This window comes from Taudactylus pleione, unplaced genomic scaffold (assembly GCF_031769625.1).
Source record: "Taudactylus pleione unplaced genomic scaffold, aTauple2 ptg000054l, whole genome shotgun sequence".
Taxonomy (NCBI): Eukaryota; Metazoa; Chordata; class Amphibia; order Anura; family Myobatrachidae; genus Taudactylus; species Taudactylus pleione.
The window spans coordinates 67,571-95,039 of NW_028284456.1; the positions used below are offsets into that span (position 1 = coordinate 67,571).

The window sequence follows — 27,469 nt, forward strand, 5'->3', positions numbered from 1 at the left end:
AAGTTAAACAAAACCAACATTTTACAAAAAAGAAAAAAACATTTAATACAGCATAATGAAATTGCACCGCAGAGTTGAAATTCATGAATGCCTGTGTTATAATATATAGTGTACTTGGAAAATTAAAAATGTCACTATAAGAAACCCCTAATGGATCAAAAAGAAGGCTTATGCTGGCCATACACCTACACCATGAGTGCCGATGCGACTCATTGTGCAGTTTTCCCTTCACTTTCCCAGCAGCTCCCTGGCAAAAAAGAAAAGAAAAGTGGTTTAAGAAAAAAAACAAAAAAAAAATAACCCTATGATCCATCATACGGTGCATTGAAAGTCTGGGATTCGGCCCGAAAATCGCGTAGGTGTATGGCCAGCTTTAGAAAACATTTCACATAAAATCAAAATAGAAGCTAAAGCTACAATATAAAACACCAATGCATATTAAAACACGCAATATAATAACTTTAAGGGTTTGCTGATCCTTTAAAAATATAGATATTATTCGAGGTGCACATTTATATACAGTATTTCCATTTAGTATTTGTATCTTTGGTTAGATTTAGGTTTGATTACTTTTTGAGGGAAATATCGAATTTTAAAGAGCAGCATGTTGATGTGTCGGCCAGTCTTTCAGTTGATAAATTCCCTTATTTTAATTTTAGATACAAGAAAATGTAAGGAGCTTTTCACAATGCAAGCACAATACTTGAAGATTCAATAAAAAAATACACTGTATATTATAAATATATGTAAAATTTTTAATGAGTTTTCCATGGCTACTGTCACTTTCTTTTATAGTATTATGCTGTTGCAAACAATTTGGTGCAGTAAATTTTTGTTTTGCCTACGAACATATTCCTGCCGATATGTATACACTTTCTATGCAACTATAATGGCATTTGTACCTGACAATAGGGACTTTAGCACATTTTAGGGCCTGAAGGTATATTGAGTATAGTGGTCGAGGACATGCAACAAGACTGCAATGCTTCCTATAGAAACAGTACCATATCTGCAGCGTGTGGCGATACCACCTTCTCTTCAAGTTGGAGTAAGCATAAGTCAACGAGGTCGAGAGAAACAAAAACACGTACACCAGGGACGGCTTTACCACTAGGTAACCTAAGCGGCTGCCTAGGGCCTGGCAGGTCCCAAGGAGCCCGTGGCCAGGCCCCCCTGAAATCCGGCCCTGGAGGAGAACCTGCTGCACTGCCACCAGCCGGGGAGAGGACGCATACCACACCTGGCTGCTACAAGTCTGGCACAGTATGCACTGCAGCAGCACAGCCATGGGGAAGGAGGCTCAGACAGTTGAGGAGGCGGAGCTACAGGCCAGGGCTGGCAGTGAGTGACTCTTCCACACTGTCACTCACTTGCCTCATCTCCGTGGTCCAGGAGGCTTTGCATTGCTAACGGCGACGTGGCGTCATCACGTCGCAACTAGTACACTGATGAGGAGGCATTGGCAGAAGAAGAGCCACACTGGAGAAGCCATGGCCATTCTGCCTTTGAGATCCGCAGCGTCCACAGCAAGTAAGTTTGGCAGGGACGGAAGAAAGGTGCTGTGAGAGGAGGGGAGGGGGGTCTGCCCTGAGGGGAGAGGATGTCTGTGCTATAAGGGGAGGGGATTCTGTGTTATGTGGGGTCTGTGCTGTGAGGAGTGGGTCTGTCCTGTGAGAGGAGAGGGAGACTGTGCTGTATGGGGTCTATGCTGTGAGGGGGTCTGTCACAGCACAAAGCCCCTCTCTTTACAGCACAGACCCCCTCACCTCTCACAGCACATAGCCCCTCTCTTTACAGCAGAGGGGGTCTGTGCTGTAAGGGGGTCTATGCTGTAAAGGGAGGGACTCTGGACATACCATTTCACGGCCACTGACTGGCCTCCCGACAGCCATAGAGCTCACCCCCGGCATCCGGTCTCCCATGGGCAGTATATGAAGCGTTACCTAATGACGCCAAGCATCCGGCAAACAGCAGAGGCTGTGGGCAGATCGCTGCACTATGGAAACCAACATGGCGTTGAACGCCGCTGGAGCCGCAGCACCGGATCCAACCTCTCCCAAACCCACTGAAGATATGAGTTCTTCAGACGCAAACAAGTCAGAGGGCTCTCTTGATCCCCCCTCCTCCGCCTAGAACGCTGAAGACACTCCAGTAACATATGGCACACTTGTGCAGGTGGTCAGGGAAGCTATGGGGCCCCTGATGCAGGCCCAGACTGCAGATATTAAGGCACAATTGTCTCAACTAACACAGAGGGTCTTAACCACTGACAATAGGCTGGGAGAATTATTTCATGATGTGGCAAACTTAAAAAAAAAAAACGAAAAGGCGCGGCACAATATTTGGAATAAATTTGCCGATCTGGAGAACCGGACGAGGCACAATAACTTGCGTATCATTAGACTTCCAGAGAGTATCAAAGGTCCTGGTTCTTATGATTTCATACACAATACTCTCCCCACACTGTTGCAAATACAGGATGCCTGCAGTGACTTGGTTATAGAAAGAGCGCACAGAGTGGGTCCGCAACGATCTGACGGCAGAGCATGCTCGCGAGTCTCTCTTCAAATGTTTGAATTATTTGCATAAAAGAAGCTTTTTGGAATGCATCATGGAATTGCAGAGATTTAGTTTGGGAGTCAAATTGCTCATGTTATAAGATTACTCTGCAGAACTTTCTAAGGCACGCAAAGATTTCTCTACTATTTGCTCCTGTCTAGTTAAAGATGGCAAAAAATTTGCCCTACTCTAGCCAGCACATCTCCGTTTATAGGATGGCTCGTCATTTGTTGATTTCATGCACGAGGCTGACTCATTTCTACGTGAACAGGATGAAGAATCCAGAGAACGAAATCCCACTGCGAATGATTGAATTTAATTGCCTTTTCATCCTGTATATCATTCCTCCTGCGGTCAGTTGGCTGGGTGGTTGTTTTCCTAATGCTATTGCTGGCGGCATAGGTCTCTATGGCCTTCCAGGTTGTATAGATCCCGTTCAGTTTTATCTTGACATTCTATTCAATAGTTTTCTGAATTAGTCATGTCTATAAAGTATGCTCAAAAAAAAAAAAAATTACGCTGTTTTGATGCACTAGACGCTGGTGGACCTTTTTTTATTTTCTTTCCTATTTCTGCACATTTACATGTTATTATATGGAATATATTGTTAATAGTCATTGCTATAGTGGCTTCATCTAATGTTCTTTCAAAGCTGTCAGATTGGTTTGGAGTTGTATTTTCTGTGTTCTCTAAAAAAAAAATTGGGTGTGAATTTGCTCCCCAGAAAGTTCTATTGTAGAGTACCAACTCGCTGATTATGTTCTTTAAATGTAATTGCACATTCTGAACGTTTACATATGTGGTCTCCCCGTCTGCGTCTTTCTCCTGTCCTTACCTTGTGTGTTTTCCCCATTTCCAATACTTACTGGTATTCTATTCACTGAGGTTTCCACCATGTTCCCGCTGTTACGGCAGAATATAAGATCGGATCATAAAAAAAGCTTAATATTACTTTAGACCCTTTAGCTCTCCTCTTTGCCAACTTTAACAATTGGCACTTTGGTACAAATAACCATTTGTTGATTCCCTTCCTCACAATAGCTGTCACTGTTGCAAAGAAAGTAATGTTACAGAACTGGACTACACATTCAAAACCCACTATTCAAGCGGTAAAAGAGTTCTTAACACGGCTAATGTATTTTGACAGGTTTTCTACTCTCCCAGATGTTAAAACAGGTGTGGTTCGTTTTTTACCCGTAAATGGGGTCAATTTATTGGGACTTTTGATGTGGACACTCAAAATAAAATATTTCAGATCTTTGAAAATACAGATTAGTTTCTCCTCAGAAAATGAACACAAACAGCGTAATATTTAGCTACGATAATCTGGTCTTCTCTGTCAGTACAACTTTAATTTCAACTTTATCGAGTCCTCTCCAAAGGATGTGTTCCAATATATTATACTATAATGTATTCTACTACTTTTGTAACTTGTTATCCCTTTGTCTGTAGCTATGACCAGTCTTTGTTTGAAACATATCTCTGGACCATAAATACCTTCCCCCCCCCCCCCCTTCCTTATTGTGTTCCCCCTTTGTCTGGTGTTTCCCTTTGTATATCTAATTATTGTTTTCAAATTTGTTTGGAGAAAATGTTTAACTGGACAAATATACCAATCTAAAGCCAGTAACGTAAGGTAGTCCTTATACTTATACGCATGTATATGTCTAAATGTGAAGTGTTATGCCTTATACCTGGACTGAGACTTTTCTGTGAGGGGTCAGTGTAGTGGGTGGTATGTGGTGCTCTGAGGGGGGCGGTAACTGGGTCAGTGTGTGTGCTGTGGGGGGCACTAAGTGAGCTGGATGGAGGTCAGTGTGCTGAGTGAGTGTTTGCTGTGAGAGGGCAGTGAGTCAGTGTGATATGGAGTGGAGTGGCAGTGAGGGGGGCAAACTAAGAAACAACGTAGCAATAATCAAGTGTATGATGCATACATAGCTTACGTTTTAAGGCCGTGGTTGACCTTTTCTTCAGGGTGCTGTACAGGGGCATAAATCAGGAATGAAAATATAGTGCTATGTATTGTTTGAGGGATGGGGAGCCCAAAACCGGTATCTGTCTAGGGCCCCATGAGGTGTAAATCCGGCTCTGACGTACACCCCTTCTGCACAGGGGCGGTTTAAGAGAGCAGAGGGCCCATGTCCAGCCTCCGAATGGGCCTCCTACTTTCTGGTAGCGCAGTAGACTCTGCATTGGCACCTGCGCCTTATCTTTATTCCTGGAGATATCTCTAATGTGCATACGCCAATAACCGGGAAACTGGCTGCCGCACTATTTTCCGTATGATTTTTGCTGCTCTGCAGCTCCAGGCCACTGGCAGACGAAGGACTCCGGAGACGCAAGTATAACAATATGGGTGCAGTGTGGACCCTGCACCCATTATAGATACGACATTGTTGCTGCATCACTTAATAGTGGTAGGAGTTTAGATATGCCAGTGTTCTAAACAAGTAATATGGTCTTTCAACTTTTTGCATAAGGCCTTTTTCTAAAAATCTAGTTTGGCGAAAATCCAGGTTAAATATGATAATACTGGTTCCTTACACAGAAATTAATAGCCATATTCTGACCTAGTATTAAGCCGGGTTGATCCAGGGTAACCAATGAAGAGTTTAAATGATAATTCTAACCAAGGTCCCCACAATTACATTTAGAGTCTAAGTTTAGTAAATTTTAGCTCCTTGAGACATCATGAATCAACCACAATCCATGTAGTGTTCAATTTCAATGGGATGTGTCCTTACTGATCCTGTATCCAGGGCGTACCTCACCATTCTAGTCTGTCCCAAGCTAAATGGGCAAAAACTGATGTTCCTGTCACACTGCTCATAGGCAGCCTGTGGATGTCAAGGCTTACAGATAATTTAAAACGACATGTCGCTGCCCTGCACAACTGTTCAGCAGAGGCGCTCCGTCAGGCCGCCCACGAAGGCTCTACTGACCGTGTAGAGTGTGCCGTTACGGAGTCTCTGCACCCCTAGACCAGCCTGTGCATAAGCTTGTGAAATTGCAATGCGAATCCACCTGGCCAGCGTCTGCTTATTGGCTGGCCAGCCACGCTTATGACAACCATAAAGCACAAAAAGGGAATCAGACTTCCTCAACTTGCTGGTGCGCTTCACATAAATTCTTAACGCACGGACAACATCTAGGGAAGCCTCCCCTATCGAGAGACTTGCATCCTGAAAAGCTGGGATCACAATCTCTTCATTTATATGGAACCTAGATACCACTTTTGGAAGGTAACTCTCCCTACTACTACTTTATCTTGATGAAACAGCAAAAAGGGAGCACGGAAGGAAAGCGCAGCTAGAACCAGTGGCGTCACAAGGGGGGTGCGGGCCGCACTGGGTGTCACCCTCCAAGGGGGTGACACCAAAGACTGCACACTCCCCCGTCGTTACACTTACCGCAGAACCTCAGAGAGGGGGTGGAGCACATCAGTAGCTAGCCACTGCATGGTCCCGGGAACGGGATCCGCCCGCTGCCCGCCCATTTCCCACCTTCTTCCACGGCCGCTGCCCATCCCGGCCGCCGTGAAGGATCGCGGCGCGTGACGTCATGGCGTCAACCTGTGCTTCCGCTGCTGGCTGAGAGGAGCCCGCCTGCCTGTCTGCCGCTGCAGGAGGAGAAGAGCCTGCCCGCCCGTCGCTGCTAGAGGAGTGGAGCTCGCTGCTCGCCCGCCGCAAGAAAGGAGCCGTCAAGGTAAGGTAAGCCAGAGTGCTGCTGGGGACAGAAGTGGGGTTGACTGACTGGGGACAGAAGTGGGGGTGGCGGGCTGGGGGCAACAGTGTGCAGTGAGGGTCACTGGCTGGGGACAGAAGAGGGGGTGGCTGGCTGGGGACAACAGTGGGCAGTGGGGGTGGCTGGCTGGCTGGGGACAGAAGAGGGGGTGGCTGGCTGGCTGGGGACAGAAGAGGGGGTGGCTGGCTGGCTGGGGACAGAAGAGGGGGTGGCTGGCTGGCTGGGGACAGAAGAGGGGGTGGCTGGCTGGCTGGGGACAGAAGAGGGGGTGGCTGGCTGGCTGGGGACAGAAGAGGGGGTGGCTGGCTGGCTGGGGACAGAAGAGGGGGTGGCTGGCTGGCTGGGGACAGAAGAGGGGGTGGCTGGCTGGCGACAGAAGAGGGGGTGGCTGGCTGGCTGGGGACAGAAGAGGGGGTGGCTGGCTGGGGACAGAAGAGGGGGTGGCTGGCTGGCTGGGGACAGAAGAGGGGGTGGCTGGCTGGCTGGGGACAGAAGAGGGGGTGGCTGGCTGGGGACAGAAGAGGGGGTGGCTGGCTGGGGACAGAAGAGGGGGTGGCTGGCTGGCTGGGGACAGAAGAGGGGGTGGCTGGCTGGCTGGGGACAGAAGAGGGGGTGGCTGGCTGGCTGGGGACAGAAGAGGGGGTGGCTGGCTGGCTGGGGACAGAAGAGGGGGTGGCTGGCTGGCTGGGGACAGAAGAGGGGGTGGCTGGCTGGCTGGGGACAGAAGAGGGGGTGGCTGGCTGGCTGGGGACAGAAGAGGGGGTGGCTGGCTGGCTGGGGACAGAAGAGGGGGTGACTGGCTGGCTGGGGACAGAAGAGGGGGTGGCTGGCTGGCTGGGGACAGAAGAGGGGGTGGCTGGCTGGCTGGGGACAGAAGAGGGGGTGACTGGCTGGCTGGGGACAGAAGAGGGGATGACTGGCTGGCTGGGGACAGAAGAGGGGATGGCTGGCTGGGGACAGAAGAGGGGGTGGCTGGCTGGCTGGGGACAGAAGAGGGGGTGGCTGGCTGGCTGGGGACAGAAGAGGGGGTGGCTGGCTGGCTGGGGACAGAAGAGGGGGTGGCTGGCTGGGGACAGAAGAGGGGGTGGCTGGCTGGGGACTGAAGAGGGGGTGGCTGGCTGGCTGGGGACTGAAGAGGGGGTGGCTGGCTGGCTGGGGACTGAAGAGGGGGTGGCTGGCTGGCTGGGGACTGAAGAGGGGGTGGCTGGCTGGCTGGGGACTGAAGAGGGGGTGGCTGGCTGGGGACTGAAGAGGGGGTGGCTGGCTGGGGACAGAAGAGGGGGTGGCTGGCTGGGGACAGAAGAGGGCAGTGGGGGGTTGCTGGCTAGGGACAGAAGAGGGGGTGGCTGGCTGGGGACAGAAGAGGGCAGTGGGGGGTCGCTGGCTAGGGACAGAAGAGGGGGTGGCTGGCTGGGGGCAACAGTGTGCAGTGGGTGTGGCTGGCTGGGGACAGAAGTGGGGGTGGCGGTCTGGGGACACAGAAGGAGGGCTGGCTGGGGACACAGAAGGGGGGAGCAGGCTGGCTGGGGACATAAAAGGGGTGGCTGGTTGGCTGGGACGTGTGCTATTTTCTGTGGGGGACCAATGTTATTTATCTCTATGGGGAGCATTTTTATTTTTTCTATTGGGGAGCAAAGTTTTTTTCCCTGTGGGGGGGAATGACTGATGGTGTACCATGGAAATTTTAACAGGTATTGCTGTCCCTAATCCTATGGTTATGTTAACGTCATTTATTCATAAGGTAGTCTTTTAATTTGATAACACGCCTCTTATTGTGAGACCACTTTTACTATATTAAGCTTTTTTTTTGGGGGGGGGGGCATATTTTATAGGTTCGCACTGGGAGCTCAAGTCCGTTGAAATGGCCCTGCTCTCCGGGCCAGCCTAATGTTCGGTCTGGACTGGTACTGTTGTGTTGTGTCTATCATAGTTTGTGCCCACTGTATCTCGCCGATGCGGAGCGACAGGTCCCGTGAGATGATGTGTCATCTCGTGAGTCCCTCTCTCTCTCTCTCTCTGCTCATGCCCGCCGACATTCTGGGTGGAGCACTGCAGTGTGAGTACTGGACTGCGTGACTGGTAAGGGGGGAGAGAGTGTGCAGCTGCGCACCTTGGTCTTGATTTTTTTTTTTTTGGTGGAGAGGGAGGGGGGGGGGGTGTCACCATGAGATATAGCACTGGGTGACACCAACCCTTGTGACGCCTCTGGCTAGAACTGATACTCTGCGTGCAGATGCAATAGCAAGAAGAAAAACTGTCTTTGCTGTTAACCACTTGAAGCCTATTGAATTCAAAGGTTCAATTGGGGAAGCCTGTAAGACCCTGAGAACTAGTGTCAAATCCCACGGAACCACCGGGGGAACAAAGGGAGGCTGAATCCTCAGCACCCCCTGGAAAAACGTCCTTACATCTGGCATCGGGGAGATTTCCTGTTGGAACCAGACCGAAAGGGCAGAAACCTGTACCCTCAAGGTGGCTAGGCGGAGCCCCTTTTCCAAACCGCTTTGAAGAAAATCAAGCACTCTAGAAACCCGAAAACTTTCTGGGTCATATTTCCTCAGTTTACACCACTGAAAAAAAAGATTGCCAAATTCTATAGTAAATACGGGCTGAGGCCGTAGTCTGTATCACGGACTCAGAAAACTTTTTCTTCCTCAAGACAGAGGCCTCGAGAGCCATGCCGTCAAAGATAGCAGATGTAGATCCGGGTACCAGCAGGGACCCTGTACTAACAGATCCGGTCTCAACGGAAGGGGCCATGGAGTGTCCACGGAAAGACTGTAGATCAGTGAACCAATGACATCTCGGCCATGCCAGAGCTATTAATATCACCGTGCTGCCCTCTTGCTTGATCTTCCTGATAATTCAATAATTCTGGGAAGAAGAGCAAACTGCGGGAACAGATTTGCTAGCCTGTAACACCATTTTACTGCCAGTACGTCTACAAACTCGGCCATCGGATCCCTGGTCCAGGATCCGTACCTGCGAACCTTGTTGTTTCTTCTTGACGCCATGAGGTCTATTTCTGGTAGACCCCATCTGTCCACTAGGTTTTGAAATACCTGTGGATGCAGGGCCCAGTCTCCATCATTTATCTCCTGCCGACTGAGAAAGTCGGCCTCCCAATTCAGGACTCCTGGAATGAATACAGCAGATATTGTGGGGAGATGATGCTCTGCCCACACTAGAATCCTTGACACTTCTGCCAAGGCAGCCCGACTCCTTGTGCCTCCCTGATGATTTAGGTAGGCTACCGCGGTGCTATTTTCGGACTGTATCTGCACAGGCCTGGCTTTTAAAATTTCCAGTGCCCGAACTAACGCTTTGAATATTGCGCTTAGTTCCAGGATATTTATGGATAGATGGATTTCCGCCTCTGTCCACTTCCCCTGAAAAGTGTGTGATCCTGTCATCGCCCCCCAGCCCTGAAGACTGCATCGGTCTTGAGCAATGTCCAATCAGATACCCAAAAGGGGCGACCCTGTCTGAGATGCCTTGTCTGCAACCACCACGACAGGGATAATCGCACTTCCAGAGAGAGATGCAGTATCTGAGACCTGATCACGCAGTAATCCTTGTTCCAGCACGACAGAATCAACTGCTGCAATGGTCTGGAGTGAAATTAAGTGTATTCCACCATACTGAAGGTGGATACCATTGACCCCAGCACCGGCATAGCTCACTGGACAGATATTTGTCTGAAGCAGTCTGCGTATTCGCAATTGTAGGGCAAGAATCTTCTCCTTTGGCAGATATATTCTCTGTGCCACGGAGTCCAATCTTGCCCCTAAGTGACACATCTGCTGTACTGGAAGGAGTGATGACTTCTTCCAGTTTATAATCCAGCCGTGACTGCACAGAAAGGACACAGTCAGTCTCAAATGATTCTTTAACTACTGCGGAGACCGACCTAGCAACAGATCGTCCAAGTAAGGCAAAATCCTGATACCCTGGCGTCTGAGACATGCCATCATTACTGCCATCACCTTGGTGAACACCCGGGCAGCTGTGTAGAGGCCAAACTGAAAATGTTCTCCCCCTACCGTAAACCGTAGAAATTGTTGATGGGGCCGGGTGATTGGTATGTGGAGGTATGCATCCTGTATATCCAAGGACACCATATAATCCCCCCGTTCCATTGCCAACATGATCAACCGCAACGTTTCCATACGGAACCCGGGGGCTCGAATAAACTTGTTGAGCCCTTTCAAATTCAGAATGGGCCAGTGTGATACATTCGGTTTCGGATTCTGAACTAAAAACAGATTGGAGTAAAACCCCTTCCGTAATTGGTTTCCTGGCACCGCAATAACAACTTCTGACGCTAGTGGGGATTAGATTGCTTGTTGAAGGGCCAAAGCCCTTACGAGCCCTCCTTCGGATTTACACCGAAAAAATATCTCTGAGGACGACTTCTCCAAAAGGTCAGGGCGTACCCCGGGAGACCACTCCCCGAACCCAGGCATCCTCTGTTGTGAGGTACCAGGTTTCTGAATACAGAAGTCGGCCCCCTACCCTGGGATCCCCCAGAGGGAGGCCCGTCCCATCAGGCCACTGGTTTATCCTGGACTCTGGAAATTGGACGCTTGTTCTGCCAGGGTTTCCTAGGTCCTGTTTTCTTAGCCGGAAATCTTGCTGAGGGCTTACCTCTGGTCTTGCCCTGTGGTCGAAAACCTCGAAAAGACGACAGTCTGGGTTTAGCCAAAGCTGCTGAACATAGGCCCGCAGCTTTTGAGGCTGCCATTGTGGCCACAATTTTGTCCAATTCTGGACCAAAAAGAATTCCTCCTGTGAATGGAAGGGATTCCAGGGCCTTTTTGAACCCCGCATCCGCTTTCCAATCTTTCAACCAGAGAATTCTACGTGCCACCACGGACTCTGCTGAGACCTTCGAAGAAAGAATCCCAGCGTCCAAGGCCGCCTCTCCCAGATAAGACGCCGCCTCCTTGATAAAGGAAATCATGTCCAGCTGTTCCTTGGATGCATCTGGCAAAGATTCTGCTAAAGTTTTCACCCATTCCTCAATGGCACTGGAAACCCAAGCTGTAGCCATAGCTCGACGAGTGGATGTTCCTGATAGCGAAATTTTTTTTTAAGGCAACCCAAGTCTTCTATCCGTGGCTTCCTTTAATGAAGCCACCGGGATCAGAAGCGTGGTGCGCTTTATCAGTTGTGCCACATGCGCATCAACAGATGGTGGAGTCTCCCATTTAGCACATTCCTCTGACGGAAAAGGATATAAAAGCGCCACCCTTTTGGAAGGACGGCTTCTTATCAGGACAAACCCATGCTTCCCCCATAAGTTCTTATAGATGCTTTGACTTGGGGAACTCCGCCTTAACCACTTTCTGGCATTTAAACAGTGGAGTCTTCCTATGTGGAGGATCCCCTTCCTCAAAACATAGCACCGATTTGACTGCCCTGATCAAAAAGGGGACATCAGCCACCGGAAAATGATCATCACCTTCTTCAGAGCTAGACTCCTGAGAGGAATCTTGTGCCGCCTCCTCCTCCTGCTCAGATGTACTGGAGTACTCACCTGCGTGGGAGGCCGAACGCCGTCTGGATTTTGGCTGTTTTGGTCTGGCGGCCTGTGGCGGCTGAACAACCCCAGAAGATGACGCCACACCTCTACCAGCACCTAAGTCCATCCATGATGGAAACAGAGGGCATAACCATAGGGGGATGCATCTGCTGAGGGAAACCCCAAACCGGGGGTGCAGGGGCAAACCGGGGGTATGGCTCAAGTGGCCCCGCCACTTGAGCCATAACCTGGGAAAAGGAAGCCCAGGGGGGCTCAGACCCTGCAATAGGTAAGTTTGACTGATGTGGTGACTGTCTAAAACAGTTCCCACACAGTCCATCTTGTACAAAATCCTGGCCGGATAGTCCTGCTCTGCAGGCTATACAGGATATCAGCAAAGGGGCTTGTGCCACCTGTCTCTCAGACTCCTTAGACATAATATACACTTATGCCAAGTTTCCGAGAGCACATGTGCTGACTGTCTACCCCCAACCGCACACACCCGTAGCTGAGGGATGAGGGGAGAAAACAGCAGTGATAGGTTAGAGGACTGACAGTTATTTTAGGCATAAAAGGCAGTACCGGACACAGTCACCAATCACATGCAATGCATAAACACTCTGCAAGCAATACGCAATATTTTTAGCTCTTGCAACTACACATCAGCCCTAGGCTAGTAGGATAGAGCTCTGTAAAACCTGATCCAGCAGTAGGAGAGGTATACAGGGAGACTGCCCAGCCTCCTGAGCGAGCAGCAATCTGAGAGCACCTGAAGGTGCACGCTGGCTGCAGATATAGGGGAAGCTAGGGAGAGCAACCCACAACGCTAAGAACAGTGACTGGGCTTGTGTGTGGATTGGGGGAGGTGCCGCCGGGGAAAGCTAACCTCCCCTATGCTGCCTGGACCCGCCCGGCAAACTGACACGGCCGCCGTCAAAGAAAAACCCCCGGCTTGTCAGGAGCTGACTCATGTCCCGGTGGTCTAGTGTAGGAGACAGGCTGTTCTGCCCTCCAGACTACAGCGCACCTCCGGGCCAAGTCTCCACCGCCAGAGGCCAGACTGCCACATGGTCCCGGCGTCAGTGGCCACCGAGCCCACCTCTTACCTGCCATCCCCTTGTCCCGGCTGCAGTCCAGGGCTCAGAACCCCTGCCGAAAACTCTGGCGCGAAACCAGCATTGCGGCGTCGGAGGGGGTAGTTGCAGCAGGTGGCCAGTGCGTCTCCATTCAGATGTGAGGCTGCTTCTCGGACAGCTCAGACCACCCGCCCTGATCGAGAGTAACACACTTTTTCATTTTTTTTTTTACTCGTCTGCGGGACTGCTCCTGCAGTCCCACTGTCTATGTGGTGAATAACACCAAACAGGAACAACTGGCTACCTGGGGCCGGAGGCGGGGTATATGAAGGAGGGACCCGGTGCATCCTGGAAGCAGAGAGCTTGTCTGTTTAACTGTTTGGTGACCAGAATCTTATACCCCAACGCATTGGCTGTGGACCCCATAGAAGAAAAAATAAAATAGAATTCACCGGATGGCCCATTGTTGCAGAAAGTACCACTCTGGAAATGAAAAAACTAGTTACAGCCAAAGTTTTACGATGTCTTGCACATCCTAAGGCACCAAATTAGTGTGAACTTTACACAGTATATGCAATTTTAAAGATATTTACAAATCTTAGTACGTATTGTAGCTTCAACATGCAATAGGAACTGCTGCACACGAATGTTTTACCTTTGATGTTCCTTTTGTGGAGCAATAAAGTCCAGATCTCCTCAGACACACAAACAGTTTCTTCCAGGACTTCTTTCCAAGTTCTTTCACATACAAGAAACCTTGTATTTCTGGACAGCTGCTCGTATTCAAAAAATTCTAAAACCAGAAGAATGAAATCCAATCTATGCAAGTGGTAGAAAGTAATCAAATTCATACTGTATTTCATGGAGAATCACAGCAAATTCAATAGGGAGAATATACCTTTTGTCTAGCCATTTTGGTGCCAGATAATGCCCTTATTACAACTACACTTTTTGGTTTTTAACAATCCTTTAAGTCAAATTTTTAGGTAATGAAGGCAAAAAAAAAAAAAATGGAAATTGGGAGGGGGGCAGGGGTAAATATGGGAAAAACATTCAACGATCAAAATTGACATACACATGATATACTGTAGCTGCATAGTATTAGCACAACATAATTGTGAGAAACAAACCAAAAGAACTGTAACCGCACAGATAGATATGAGCCAAGTTATAGCAAGAGAAGTCCAGAATCGTCATTCTAGAGATAGTGTAAGGGAGGAGGGAGGATTAAAGCATGATGATATGCCAGCCAGGGAGAAATGATTGACCCTACTATGTAATACTAGTTATATGCTCCATCTTGTAAGTGAACCAAACCACTTACTTATAAAGACACTGTGGGATAGCGGATTTCCAATTGAGCGCTATCAGATTTTTTGCTGCATTGTTAAAAAACAAAAAGTACTCTCCTGGTTGGGGCACTGATCCACCAAAATCTAGTGTATAATGCAAGGTAAACAAACTCATGCAGCAGTGCCCCAATTGATATACCTCCTCCACTATCCTACACCACCTTTTAGGCACTCTCATTGGGAGACACGCTGAGAAGGAATCGGACAACAGCAGATGTCACCGACTTCCTTCTAGAATCTATACCCTGAAACATTAACGAATTTGTTCACATGTCATTCACTGCACATGACACAGCAGCCATTTGTATAAACACAATGATCTCTATTTCTCATATTGATGGTTCATATAGTTTCTATAATACATACTAGCTGGGATACCCAGCATTGCCCAGGTTGAAGACTGCTGAAGTCCACCTGCAGCATTTGTTTACATTGTCCTCGCCTATAACCCCATTCCATTGATCCTAAAGAGGACCCTACTGTTTGCCAACATGCATGCAAACAGTGGCGTAACTACCATGGGTGCAGCTGCTGTGGTGCCCAAGCTGCCTCTGTGGCCATCCGCTCACCCCCTGCACCCAGTTACACACTGAAGGTGGGCCTGTCCATTCAAGGTTGTCAAGGGTGGCCGGGTGTCAGCAATGTTGATTTGGTGCCGGCCAGCCAGCAGATTACAGCTGGTGCACTAGCAGGCCAGTCATGGAGAGAGAGCGCAGCCGGTCACAAGGCAATCAGAGCTGGCCGATTGGAAGCAAAGCAGCAGTGGCAGCTCCTGATTGGTTGTCACTGTGCAAGCTCCCAGTTTCAAATTGCGCTGGCTGCCGATGGGAGGTGAGGGGAGGGAAGGAAGTAAGGAATTTCACTTATTACATAGATTACATATGTTAACAAGCATTCCCTAAACTAGAGAGTATATCCACAACCATTTTAGGGTGTATGTTTATTTTGCAATAATTGTATGCTTTTCTACGTACCATATAAACCGCTTTGTTTAAGGAACGATTTTGCTGAATTGAATCCAATACCAATCGGGGAACAATAAGGAGTGTATTATACACTTATATTTGGTTTGAATGTTTATCTATTGTTCCTACATATAACATGATGATTATGACAAAATATGGGAAGTTCCTGTGATATTTAATCCCATATTTAGGTAGGTGAATCAGACTTCTGTATAATGTCAACACAGTTCTGTCTCATCATAAGTAATTTGATACCTTATTGAAAGGTGCAATACCACAACTATGTATGTCACATTTTCCTTTTGATATGCAACACTTATGTCTCAATTTTTAACTATTAAAAGACAAGTTTTACCTTATATTATACACTATATTTTGGTGGCTCAGTGCCCCAACCAGAAGAGTACTTTTTCTCTTTTTTGCTACTACTCTCATGAGAGCACCTTCAAGGTCAATTTTGATTTATTTCTAAAGAAATTTAACTTACATGGAATGAATCCACCCCATGTTTTCCTTATACTTCAGGGGTACTGACCAGTGCTCAGGTCTTCTTCCAAATCTCCATTTTTCCAAATATGCTGCATTAGAATGTTCCAAGAGCTTCTGACTGTTTGGGACACCAGGAATTGACCTGATGTACAACAGTCTATATAGGCATCAATTTCAAACGTATAGACCCTTTTTACACATTAATAACTACAATAAATATTTAAACAAGTTTGCACTAGAATTAAAATGCCACTTTAGTAATGTTATTTTGTAGTCTACACATACTTAATTTAATAACACCTACGAAGCAAAAAAACAAAAAACATTTATTTAAATTTTGACTTTATTAACCCATCTTGCTGCCACTTGAATTTACCTTATTAAAAGGCACACCCACATTTAACAATTATTTATATACTGTTAAAATTCTTGCTTACTGAAGTGATTTTTCCCGTCATACAACATATGTCACTGGCCGTTTAACAAATGATTCAAAAAGAAAAGTGTAAAAATAAATGCAAAACATGGAGGTCCTCCAGGAATCATCCACAAGAACTTATTTTGAGCATATTTGAAAGTTTGAAATACTGTTGCACTAGTGTAGTTGGCACAACACCTAACTTACACATCCATCTCTAGGATGATGATTCGGGACTCCCCTTGCTATAGCTAGTCTCTCATCTGTTTGCTAGTAATGTGTATAATTAAGACAGTAAAACTGATGTAACTATGGAGACTATTTAAGAAACACTGAATGAGTTTCTCACAAAATATTAGTAAAATGGATCAGCATTTATTATAAAACTTGCAATTTACAATCTACAGTGCATGTGCATAAATAGCAATATAGGTAGAATGGTTTTAAAGTAAGTAGTGACCATCTATATTAGGCAGGATATTCCCCCATTTGGGAAAACAATGGTAGTTTATATGCTTTATAGATTAATTCTTGAAAGTACCCAAGGGGAACGGATGGATGTGACTGGTACATACATTGTCATTTATGTGTGATGCAGTCCCTTCTGTTTGTGTATCCAGAACCTGCCATATTGGATACAAGTTATAGGCTTATACAGGTGTATAGTGAAATATAGAAGTTACATTGTAGCAAAAATAAGAGATATGGCAGACTTACCTTTGTTAACTCTTTCTTCGAGGTTCATAGGGTACACAGGAATACCATGGGGTATGTAGTTGGAGTAATCCATTGCACCAAACAGCTACAGCTTTCATGCTCCCTGCATGCACAGAACCTCCTCCCAATATACCCCGCCCCCAGCTACAGGCATTCAGTTCATACACAAGCCTAAACGCCAAGAGACGGAAAGTGGAGATGGAAGTACAATGTACACAAGAAACACTCAAAAAAAAAAATGAAGAGGGAACCGTTGACACAAAAAGAAAAGAACAGATCCCAACTGAGGCCAGGTGCGTCAGGGTGGGGAAAAAAAAAAAGTGTTATCAAAAGGTAAGTCTACCATAACTCTTGTTTTCTTCTTCAAGTTTCATAGAGTCCACAGGGATACCATGGGGATGTACTGAGCAGAGCGGAGAATCCACCGCCAAAAGGAAGCTTCCTGGGAGGCAAAAGTATCAAATGCATAGAATTTAATGAAAGTGTGGACAGAATACCAAGTCGCCACCTTGCATAACTGTTCTGCAGAGGCGCCATGTCTAAACGCCCATGATGGTCCCACAGAGAGTAGAATGTGCTGTCACAGTGTTTGGAACAGGGAGATCAGCCTCAGTATACACATGAGAAATAGTCATATGCAGCCACAAAACCAGAGTCTGTTTGTTAGCTGGCCAGCCTCGCATTTTTTGTGTTATATGGCTTTCATAAGCATCTTACTTCCTGATGGAGCTGGTACAATCCACGTAGATACGAAGAGCTCGAACCACATCCAGTGAAGTTTCACCTACAGAAAGGCCAGAAGACAAAGGCTGGGACTACAATTTCTTCATTCATATGAAAACGATAAACAACTTTTGGAATGTAACCTGCCCTTGTACGGAGGACAGCTCTATTCTAGTGAAAAATCTAAAATGGAGAGTGACACGAAAGCGCTGCCACATCAGAAACTCTGCGAGCTGAGGAGATAGCGAGGAGAAAGTCTTCGCTGTCAACCATTTGAGGTCCACTGTGAAAAAGGGTTCAAAGGGGGGAGCCTGCAGCACCCTGAGAACCAAGGATAAATCTCCCAGTGCTACTGGAGGGACAAACTGAGGTTGCAGATGGAGTACACCCTGAAAAAATGTTCTAACATCCAGCAGAGGAACAATTATGTGCTGGAATCAAACAGACAATATAGAAACCTGAACTCTCAAGGTAGCCAGGTGAAGACCCAAGTCTAGTCCAGCCTGAAGAAAGGCAAGAACTTGGGAGACCCTGAAAATCTTAGGGTCATATATTCTGTGGGAACAAATGAAAAAATGAATGCCAAATCCTGTGATAAGATGCGGGCCAAAGCATGCTTCCTTGCCCTAAGCATCGTCTGGATCACAGAAGTAGAAAAACCTTTGGCCTTTAAGACAGAAGACTTCGAGCCAAGCCGCCAAAACCAGCCGAGGTAGAGCCAGATATAGGCAGGGACCCTGCACTAGCAAATCCGGCCGTAGAGAGTGGAAGCGGACTGTCTATGGCTAGACAGGTCACATCGGTGAACCAATGTCTCCTGGGCCAGGCAGGAGCTATTAGTATCATCCTGCCGCCTTCCTGCTTGAATTTTCTGATGACCCTTGGGAGGAGGGAAATTGGAGGAAACTGGTATCCCACCTAACCGCCAGAGCATCCACAAAGGCAGCTGAGGGGTCCCTTGTTCTGGACCTGTACTGGAGGACCTTGTGGTTGTGGCGTGATGCCATGAGGTCTATGTCCGGTAGTCCCCACTTGTCCACCAGGAGCTGAAAGACATTTGGATGAAGAGCCCAGTCTCCAGCGTGTGTGTCCTGACTACTTCGAAAGTCCGCTTCCCAGGTTAGGATTCCTGGGAGGAATTTTGCAGAGATTGTTGGAAGATGGTGTTCTGCCCATACCAGAATGTTCGCCACTTCTCTCTTGGCTGCCGGACTTCGTGTGCCTCCCTGATGGTTGATGCAGGCCACTGTGGTTGAGTTATTGGACTGAACCTGGACAGGCCCTGCCCTGAAGGAGGTCCTGCACCAGAACGAGCGCCCTGTGCATTGCACAAAGCTCCAAAATATTTATGGGCAGGTGACCTTACTGAGTTGTCCATCTTCCCTGAAAGGTGTGATGACCTGTCACCAAGCCACACCCTTGCAGACTTGCATCTGTGGTGTGGAGTACCCAATCTGGGATCCATAATGGGCAACCCTTCTTTTAATGAGTCTTCAGCAGCCACCATGCGAGGGAGAGGCGAACCTCTGGAAAGATGCGGATTGTTTGAGACTATGAGATGATACTAACCATCCCAATGAGATAGAATCCAACGTTGCAGGGACCTGGAATGGAACTGGGCATAAGCCACCATGTCGACGGTGGATACCATGGACCCCAGTACCTGCATTGCTAAATGAACTGACACTCTCTGATTGCAGAGCAGTTTGCGTACCCGTAATTGTAGGACAGCAATCTTGTCCATTGGTAGAAGAATCCTTTGCCCCAGAGAATCCAGCAGGGCTCCCAAATGTACCATCTGCTGAGTTGGAGAAAGGAGAAGACTTTTTCCAATTGATTATCCAGCTGTGCTCTTGCAGACAGGAGATGGTGTTGTAAAACCTCCGGATATTGAGCCAATTATCAGGAGGTTGTACAAGTATGATAGTATCCTGACTCCTTGTCGCCTGAGATGAGACGTCATGACTGCCATTATCTTGGTGAAAACAGATCAAAGGGCACAGCCTAAAACTGCTAATGTTGCTTGCCCACAGCAAACCTCAGGAACTTTTGGTGAGATCATGCAATAGGTACATGCAGATACGCATCCTGTATGTCCAGGGAAACCATGAAACCTCCAGGCTCCATTGCCAGCATAATTGACCATAGAGTTTCCATACGAAACTAGGGCACATGGATGAATTTGCTGAGAAACTTCAGGATTCAGAATAGTGCGATAAGACCCATTTGGTTTCAGGATCAAAAACTAATTTGAATAAATTTCCCCATCCTTGTTGCATCACAGGAACAGGGATTATAACTCCTGACCTCAGGAGGCCACAAATAGCCTCTTGGAGGGCCATGGTCTACTTTTTACCTAGCACCAGTCCAGAGACTTGCTGTTCAACGTTTCTTATCAGATTAAGACCAGTGGCAGATTATAATTAATGGGGTCCATTAATATCACCAGTTGCAACTATGGGCCTGATTCAGCTCTGGACGCAGTAGCTATCACAGCTGCTTAGCTACTTACATGGTAGCAGCTGCGATAGCCCTAATATGGTAATGTAGCAGGAGTAGTCAGGCTTCCTTTATGCATTACTGATCCGAGTTGTATTCTACAACATAGCATTGGATCAACTGCAATGCCACAGGCCGGCTAAGTGACCCATTGGGTCATGCAAGTCGGCTGTTGCAGATGCTGAAAAGAGGCCAGGAAATATACATCAGCCGACGGAGATCCTGGCCTTGCCACTCTCCCACAACGGCAGCGACACGCCTCCGTTTTGGGAAACCGAAGCCACCTAGTTTCCTCCCCAAAACGGTAGCAGTCATTCACTGACAGTCAGCTGGCTAACTGCGAACAACATCACATGCGCTTGTGCAGTACGGTCTGGCGCATGCAGATTACCAAACATCTGGAAGCTGCATAAAAAAAACTGAGTTGCGTCCGCAGCTGAATCAGCCCCATGTAAGTTAGTAGAGATTTAATAAAACCAAAAGATCCATGTAAAATAACCAGGAAACAAAGTTGACAAATTCCAAATATAAGAGTCACTTGCCCTGCCTCTTCAACAGGAACGTAGCTGCAATATTTTTTTGCATGCAGAGGTGAAAACGTTGCCACTGCTCCCAAAAGTACTCGCTTGCATTGTAGCAAATGAGTATTCTGGGCCACTGAGGTCATCATATTCATACTATACCACCATGTACTATAGGGTGGAATAGGCAACGGTGTGCTTCAGCAGTTTAGGCTTGATTTAATTTGTGGCTAACACAATTGACACATAATCGTAGTATACCACATTGAAGATGTATACCACATTGAAGATGGAGAAACCCCGCCTAATCTTTATGGAGGAGCCCAACAGGAGTGTTATATTGCAATCTCTCCCCAGTGGACTGGAGGTGACCGCGATGCCCATTATGACTACTTTGAATTACAATATGTTTTTTCTACAGGACCACTGATCGCGCAGAGCGAAAAAAAATTATGGGTCCCAGGGATCCCTCACTTTAATAAAATTGGGGTCCTACTCCACTATTTTTGGGTCCCAATACATATTATGGGGGTTGAGGGCAGGCAGCAGTTGGATTGTGCTGGGGGTAGATAGTTGGGGTAGAGGGGGTTAGGGGCAAGCAGCAGTTGGGGTAGAGCTTGGGCTAAAGGCAGGGAGAAGTTGGGGTAAAGCTGGGGTTAAAGGAGAGTTAGGTCTGGCAGAGCTGGGGGCAGGGAGGGGTAAGTGCAGACAGTAGTTGCAACAGTGCTGGGGCAAGGGTAGATAGCAGCTGGGGCAGTACTGGGGGCAAGGAAGAGGATAGGCGCAGGCAGTACTAAGGTTATGGAGGGGGCAAGGGTAGATAGCTGGGGCAGTTTTGGGGGCAAGGAGGAGGTTAGCGACAGCCAGTGCTGGGGGCAAGGTAGGGGGTGTACACATTTAACAGTCAGGGTACATGGATAATAGACACAGCTACACAGTCGGGGCAAGTGAAGCAATGTACACAGTTACACAGGCAGGTGCCACACAACCTGGCAGCGACATGGGCCACAGAGCCGGCCAGTAACACCAGGGACAGGGGCCACACAGCCTGCAAGCGACACCAGGGATAGGGATAACTTCCTCTGCTCCAGGGAGCTCTTCTCTTCCAAAGCTGCCTCCAGCAGCACCAGCTTCCAGATGCGTTTCTACAGCCCGCGGCAGACACCCCCAAGCCAGTGCCGCAGTCATCTCCCCTGCCCGGGTCTGACATCACCACAGAGTGGAGGCTGAGGCACAGTGACCGGAGAGTGGCTGCGGCTAAGGCGGAAACAGAGTGTGACAGAGAGGGACTTGAGTGTGGCTGAGTCTGTCTGAGACTAAGTGAGCGTGGAGCGTGCAGCAGCAGAATGTGGACACAGAGGGAGGAGGAGCCGCAAGCACCAGGGGTATTCCGAGAGCTGTAGTGAGGAGAATCCGCCAGTGGTGATTAGTTGAGAAGATGCCGCCGGCAGCAATTGGCTGCTGCGGCGCTGCACACAGGACACAGCGTATCCTGCAGGACATGCAGAGTTTTAAACCGGGTGCCCAAACTTCCTGTAGCACGTATAAAACGCGCTATAGCGCATATTTTGTGATCACTGAAGACTACCAGAATTTAAAGCTTTCAGTTCTAAAGTCTTATAAACCTTCATATTCTCTAGCTACAATAAGCAGAATTAATCACAGCATGTCATGGAAAATGTTACAGACCGCGGGAATGAAATTTAAATCATACTCCAAGTCCCACTCCATACAATTTCTTCCAGCATGGGACAGTTTAAGGCTTATGTGCAGGTAAGAACATACTTTGCCAACTCTCCCTGATTGTCAGGGAGACTTCCTGAAATAGTAGCAATCTCCCTGTCTCCCTGAAGAATCTAGCAGTCTCCCTGATTGCACCTTAACCCAATTATGTAGCGGTTATATGCCTGGAAAAAAAAAAAAGGAGATAAGATATATACACATTCAAATGGGATCATCAGTGCCATTTCCCTGCATTGGTTAGAAGGCACAATGATTTATCTGTTTTCATCAACAAGTAGATCTTACTGAGCAACAACTGCTGCTTTAGAGCTCGTTTATTTTGGATGCAAATTAACTTTATAACGCGTGTCTCAGTGCACGTCCATTTTAACGCCACGCTCATAGGCGTTGCATTCACCATCTCCCTGAAATGCTTTTTCAAAAGTAGGCAAGTGTGGCCAAGAATGACTTAACAGCACTATAAAGCAATGTATTTTCAAACCTAGATGTTAAAAGTGTAGCTGTTACTACAAGCAGTGTAGTAGAAATTAATGGGGTGAGGGCAATGTTTGACTGAGCACACCTGAGAATTATGGCTGCCCAACATTGCTATAGGGTTCAAGGGAAAACTAGCTATTTTGGTGGCTGTGAGGTGTTGGCATTCCAACTTATCTGACAGCACTTTGCAGAGAGCGCCTAGAATTGAATTCCCCCACTGTGTTTAAACTGCGCGCGCGCACACACACACACACACACACACACACACACACCCCCCAATATTATTTCACTCTTAGGACTACAAATACTGTGCAATTCAGACTACTAAGTTTCATTACCTGCAGTAATTCGGACTGTGGAATGCTACCATTGGACTGTTGACACCATGCAACCATCTGTTCTGGAAAAAAATTCTGAAAGAGAACAAAAGTTTATTAAAATTCACAATGCAAGGGTGTAAACTCCCACTTACCTGTAGACAAACAGGAAGACAAAAACCCAGTTTAAAAGCCATCTTTAAATAAGTCCATCAGTGTGCATTTTTAACCAACTAGAGTATGCTAAATAGGCCAAAATCCCAGTAAAAAAGGATTAAAACACAGGTCTAGGTGATATGATACTAGCTTATATGATACTTGTATGAGCTTTAGTCTTTAAACAGGATGCACTCAAATTTATTAGAAAGTCCAGATTTGCCTTAGAAAAGCCAAAATGTTATTGAGGAGCCAGGCTCTACTTGTATTTTGTCATAAAATATATTAGTAATACAACAAAACTAATACCTAGGATAAACAGATCTGCGGATTATGTCAGAAGGTTTATAAATACACATGGGGCAGATTCAATTAGTTGCAAATTCCACCAGGGGTGGATTGGGATGGAAAACCAGCCCGGGAAATTTTTGGAAACCGCCCTAATAGGGGCGGGCTCTGTTGAGAGGATGGGGTCTGTTAAGGGGACAGGATACTCCTTCCTTTTAGGGCCTGATTTTAAATTGCACGCAGTCGCGGCTACTACTAACCTCTTGATTTTGCACAGCTGTACGTCCGAATGTGCAAGGACTGAGACTCCTACTTTTAGCGTGTACGCTGCAATACCGCTTGGTGCCTCTTTAGATGCCGCCATCGGTTACACTATCTGCTAAGTGCAGATGATCCCCAAGTATGGCCTCCAATCTGAGCAATTCAGCATCTCTGCATGCAACAACTTTCAGCAACACTCCTGTGTCACTCCAATAACACGCCCATACTACGCTACATCGGAGTCTGATTAGCAAATCCCCTGTAACCACACAGGAACGCCCAAACACATTCCTGCTGCACTTTGGGCGATTTTTTCTAAAAGGATGTATGCATGTATAAAAGTTTTGAGAATGACAGTATTGGTTTTCACAAAGTTTGCTGCTTCAGTCTTTTTAGACCTTTATGTCAGATGATACTATGGTATACTGAAGTAAAATTACTAGCATTTCATAAGTGTCAAAGGCTTTTATTGACAATTACATTAAGTTTATGCAAAAAGTCAATATTTGCAGTGTTGACCCTTTTTTTTTCAAGACCTCTGCAATTCGCCCTGGCATTCTGTCAATCAACTTCTGGGTCACATACTGACTGATGGCCGCCCACTCTTGCTTAATCAATGCTTGGAGTTTGTCAGAATTTGTGGGTTTTTGTTTGTCCACCCGCCTCTTGAGGATTGACCACAATGGGATTAAGGTCTGTGGAGTTTCCTGGCCATGGACTCAAAATTTCGATGTTTTGTTCCCTCAGCCACTTAGTTATCACTTTTACCTTATGGCAAGGTGCTCCATCATGCTGGAAAAGGCATTGTTCATCTCCAAACTGTTCTTGGACGATTGGGAGACATTGCTCTTGGAGGAGGTTTTTGTACCATTCTTTATTCATGGCTGTGTTCTGAGGCAAAATTGTGAGTGAACCCACTCCCTTGGCTGAGAAGCAACCCCACACATGAATGGTCTCAGGATGCTTTGACTTTTTACCTTCAAATCAGTCTTATTCACACAGTAATATGAATAGCTAGCAGAAGCAGCTTCTACTGATTAAAATCATATGAGGCATGCCTATGTTATCTGTGCGTCTGTGGGTGTATCTGCATTCGAAACGCTACGTTAGTGTTACAGCCGCTGACACTAACATAGCATTTCACATGCAGTTGCACACAGAATATAGGCATGCTGCATATAATTTTAATCAGCAGTAGCTGCTTGTGCTATCTATTCGCATCACTGTGTGAATAAGATGCATTAGAAGGTAAATACGTTCGGCGCTATCGAGGCACACATAAGCTCCCGTGTTATGTGTGGTGCGACTTGTAGCACATGGAGGATAGATGTATGTGGACACATCTGTATGCGACACTTGTTTATCTCAGTGCAACAGTTTTTGAATCTGTATACGGCCGCAGCTTTTTTAATTCCAAGTTCCGTTGTGCTTCACATACAGACTCAGGTGCACACAAATAGGGGGGGATGTAGTTCAAATCTTGGCGGTCGGGATGCCAGCACTGGAATCCCGACAGTCGAAATCCTGACGCCAGAATCCAGACGGTAAGTATTAGGGTTAGGGGGAGAGGTAGATTTAGGGTTATCCTGTGTGGAAGCATTAGGGTTAGCCTGCGAGGGAGGGTGGCTTTGTGAGTGTTAGGCTGCAGGAAAGGTTTAGGCTACTTACCTAATTGGTCGGGATTGTGACTGGTGGGTTGTCACAGTCTGTATTCTGGCCGCCGGGATGCCATACCCATCCCAAATATGCAAGTGCTGCATATCAATTTAATCAGCAGAGTCTACTTGTGCATCCTAGCCACAACGCAATGGGTCTAAGAAGCATTTCCGAAAAAAAGAAAAGAAAAGCATAGTAGCTCGGGACCTGGCATCCTACTCACATCAGGCAAATTGTGCTGCGTGAAATATTGAGGCTAGATGTATATACTAGTAAAATATAGGGAAACTCCCAGGTGCAAGTTAAAACTTCTATATAACAAGTGTATACATGTCCCACATCATTAACCCATTTCCCTACTTTTTACAGAAAAGTACACGAAAACTCATGTCTTCATTGACCATATTTTCCTATTCAAACAACTTTTAATACATTATTCTTCATCAGCAGGCATGTGCCAGAGGTACTGTACTACATCCTGACAAAAATAACTCCCTTTGACACTCAGATATCTCCAAATTGAATAGAAAAAATTACAGCAAAAAAAAAAAAAAAAATACCATAAAGAAAAAAACAAACAAACAAACAAACAAAAAAAAAAACACCTTGCGCCTCAACCTAGTTTATGGCTAAAAGAATTTGCCTCATTGAAGGGCTAAAAAAAAACCAAAAAAAAAAAACCACACACACCATAAATACGGAAAAGGTGTTTTTTTCCTCTTTAATATCCTTAAATACAGTATCCAGAAACAGTTAACATTAAATAACAATCAACTTGAATGTTGTAATTTTGGAAACCTGGGCAGTTTCAGGATGCATCCTCCTCCTACTGGCTCAAACATCCTGCCTTATTGTGCTGTAGTTTGAATAACTCATCCAAAGACCAAACCTGTTGCTTGGTGCCCCTGATCTACATGTACAGTCCTTTGTAATATGGGGATATTTCATGGGCAAGTCTATTTTTCAAAATGAAGCAACCACACAGTAAAATATGGGCCAATTGGTCTAACTAAAGGGTATTTGAGCAATTTAAAAGCACTCCCAACACATTTTTGAAACATTCCCATATAATCCAAATTAAACAAACTATATAGGCCAGTTTTGATATTCAGCTTAAGTAAAAAGGATTCTGTATAAACGGTCTGAGCACTTAAAACTAGACTCCCCTTATTTGGCCAAAGATACTTGGCCAAGCAGATTCACAGATCTGATTGTAGGGGAAAGGCAAACTCAGATTTGTCAGCTGTGGATAAAAACAATATCTCCCACAGAATGCTATTAAAATAAGTTTTCACACTTTCCTGCATATAGCACAAGAAAAACAATCAACATTAGCAGATCTTGAAACCGTATCTAACCTAGACAAGAAATCGTGAAAAAGGTCTTCCAGCTAGTTCTAGTCTTGCAGCTACAGATATGGATGGTTTTACTATAGGGAAAAAAAATCTTAAAGAACAGCAACAAAAGCTTAGTTTTGGTTGTATTTAGGCGAGGTAGAGAGGTCATGGGACCAGTCAGACTGGGGGGGGGGGGGGGAGATGGATATGGGCAAGTAAAGGTTTTCCCATTTTGGTGAAAGCATCCTCTTGCAATTCAAACTCAGCTGATTTATTACAGAATGCATAGAGTTGAACTTATACAATACTTACCACAGGATTCTTAAAAAATTCATATTTTGCATAATTCTTCCGAAACAGAAACTTGCTTTCACTTGACATCATGGACTGGACTTTTACTACTAATTCATGGTCTTCAAGGCATCTCTCTGTTAGAAATTAAAAAAATTTTACATTTACTTGTTCCTGCTGATGAATAGCCAGAGTGAGACCTACAGTATATAAAACTTATCTATGTAGTGTAAACTATGAAAGGTCCAAGGAAGCTTTCCATGAGTGCAAGCTGAAAAGACTGCCTGTGAATGCCAATTACTGATGGCAGTTGACCAACTAGGCCATATTCATTTATTCATGGGTTGATCTGCGCA

At 46.4% G+C, this 27,469-nt stretch overlaps 1 protein-coding gene across 6 annotated transcripts in view; it reads right to left on the reverse strand.

Moving 5' to 3' along the window:
• Positions 1-27,469, reverse strand: part of GRB10 (growth factor receptor bound protein 10) — a 283,037-nt gene that overhangs the window by 27,991 nt on the left and 227,577 nt on the right. For all 6 annotated transcript variants that reach the window (XM_088464156.1, XM_088464147.1, XM_088464146.1 and 3 more), the window contains 3 exons: positions 27,135-27,250; positions 23,146-23,220; positions 13,559-13,696 (listed from right to left, as the gene is read on the reverse strand). In XM_088464156.1, the coding sequence (XP_088320282.1) occupies positions 13,559-13,696; positions 23,146-23,220; positions 27,135-27,250 (329 nt within the window). The remainder of the gene's footprint in view (positions 1-13,558; positions 13,697-23,145; positions 23,221-27,134; positions 27,251-27,469) is intronic.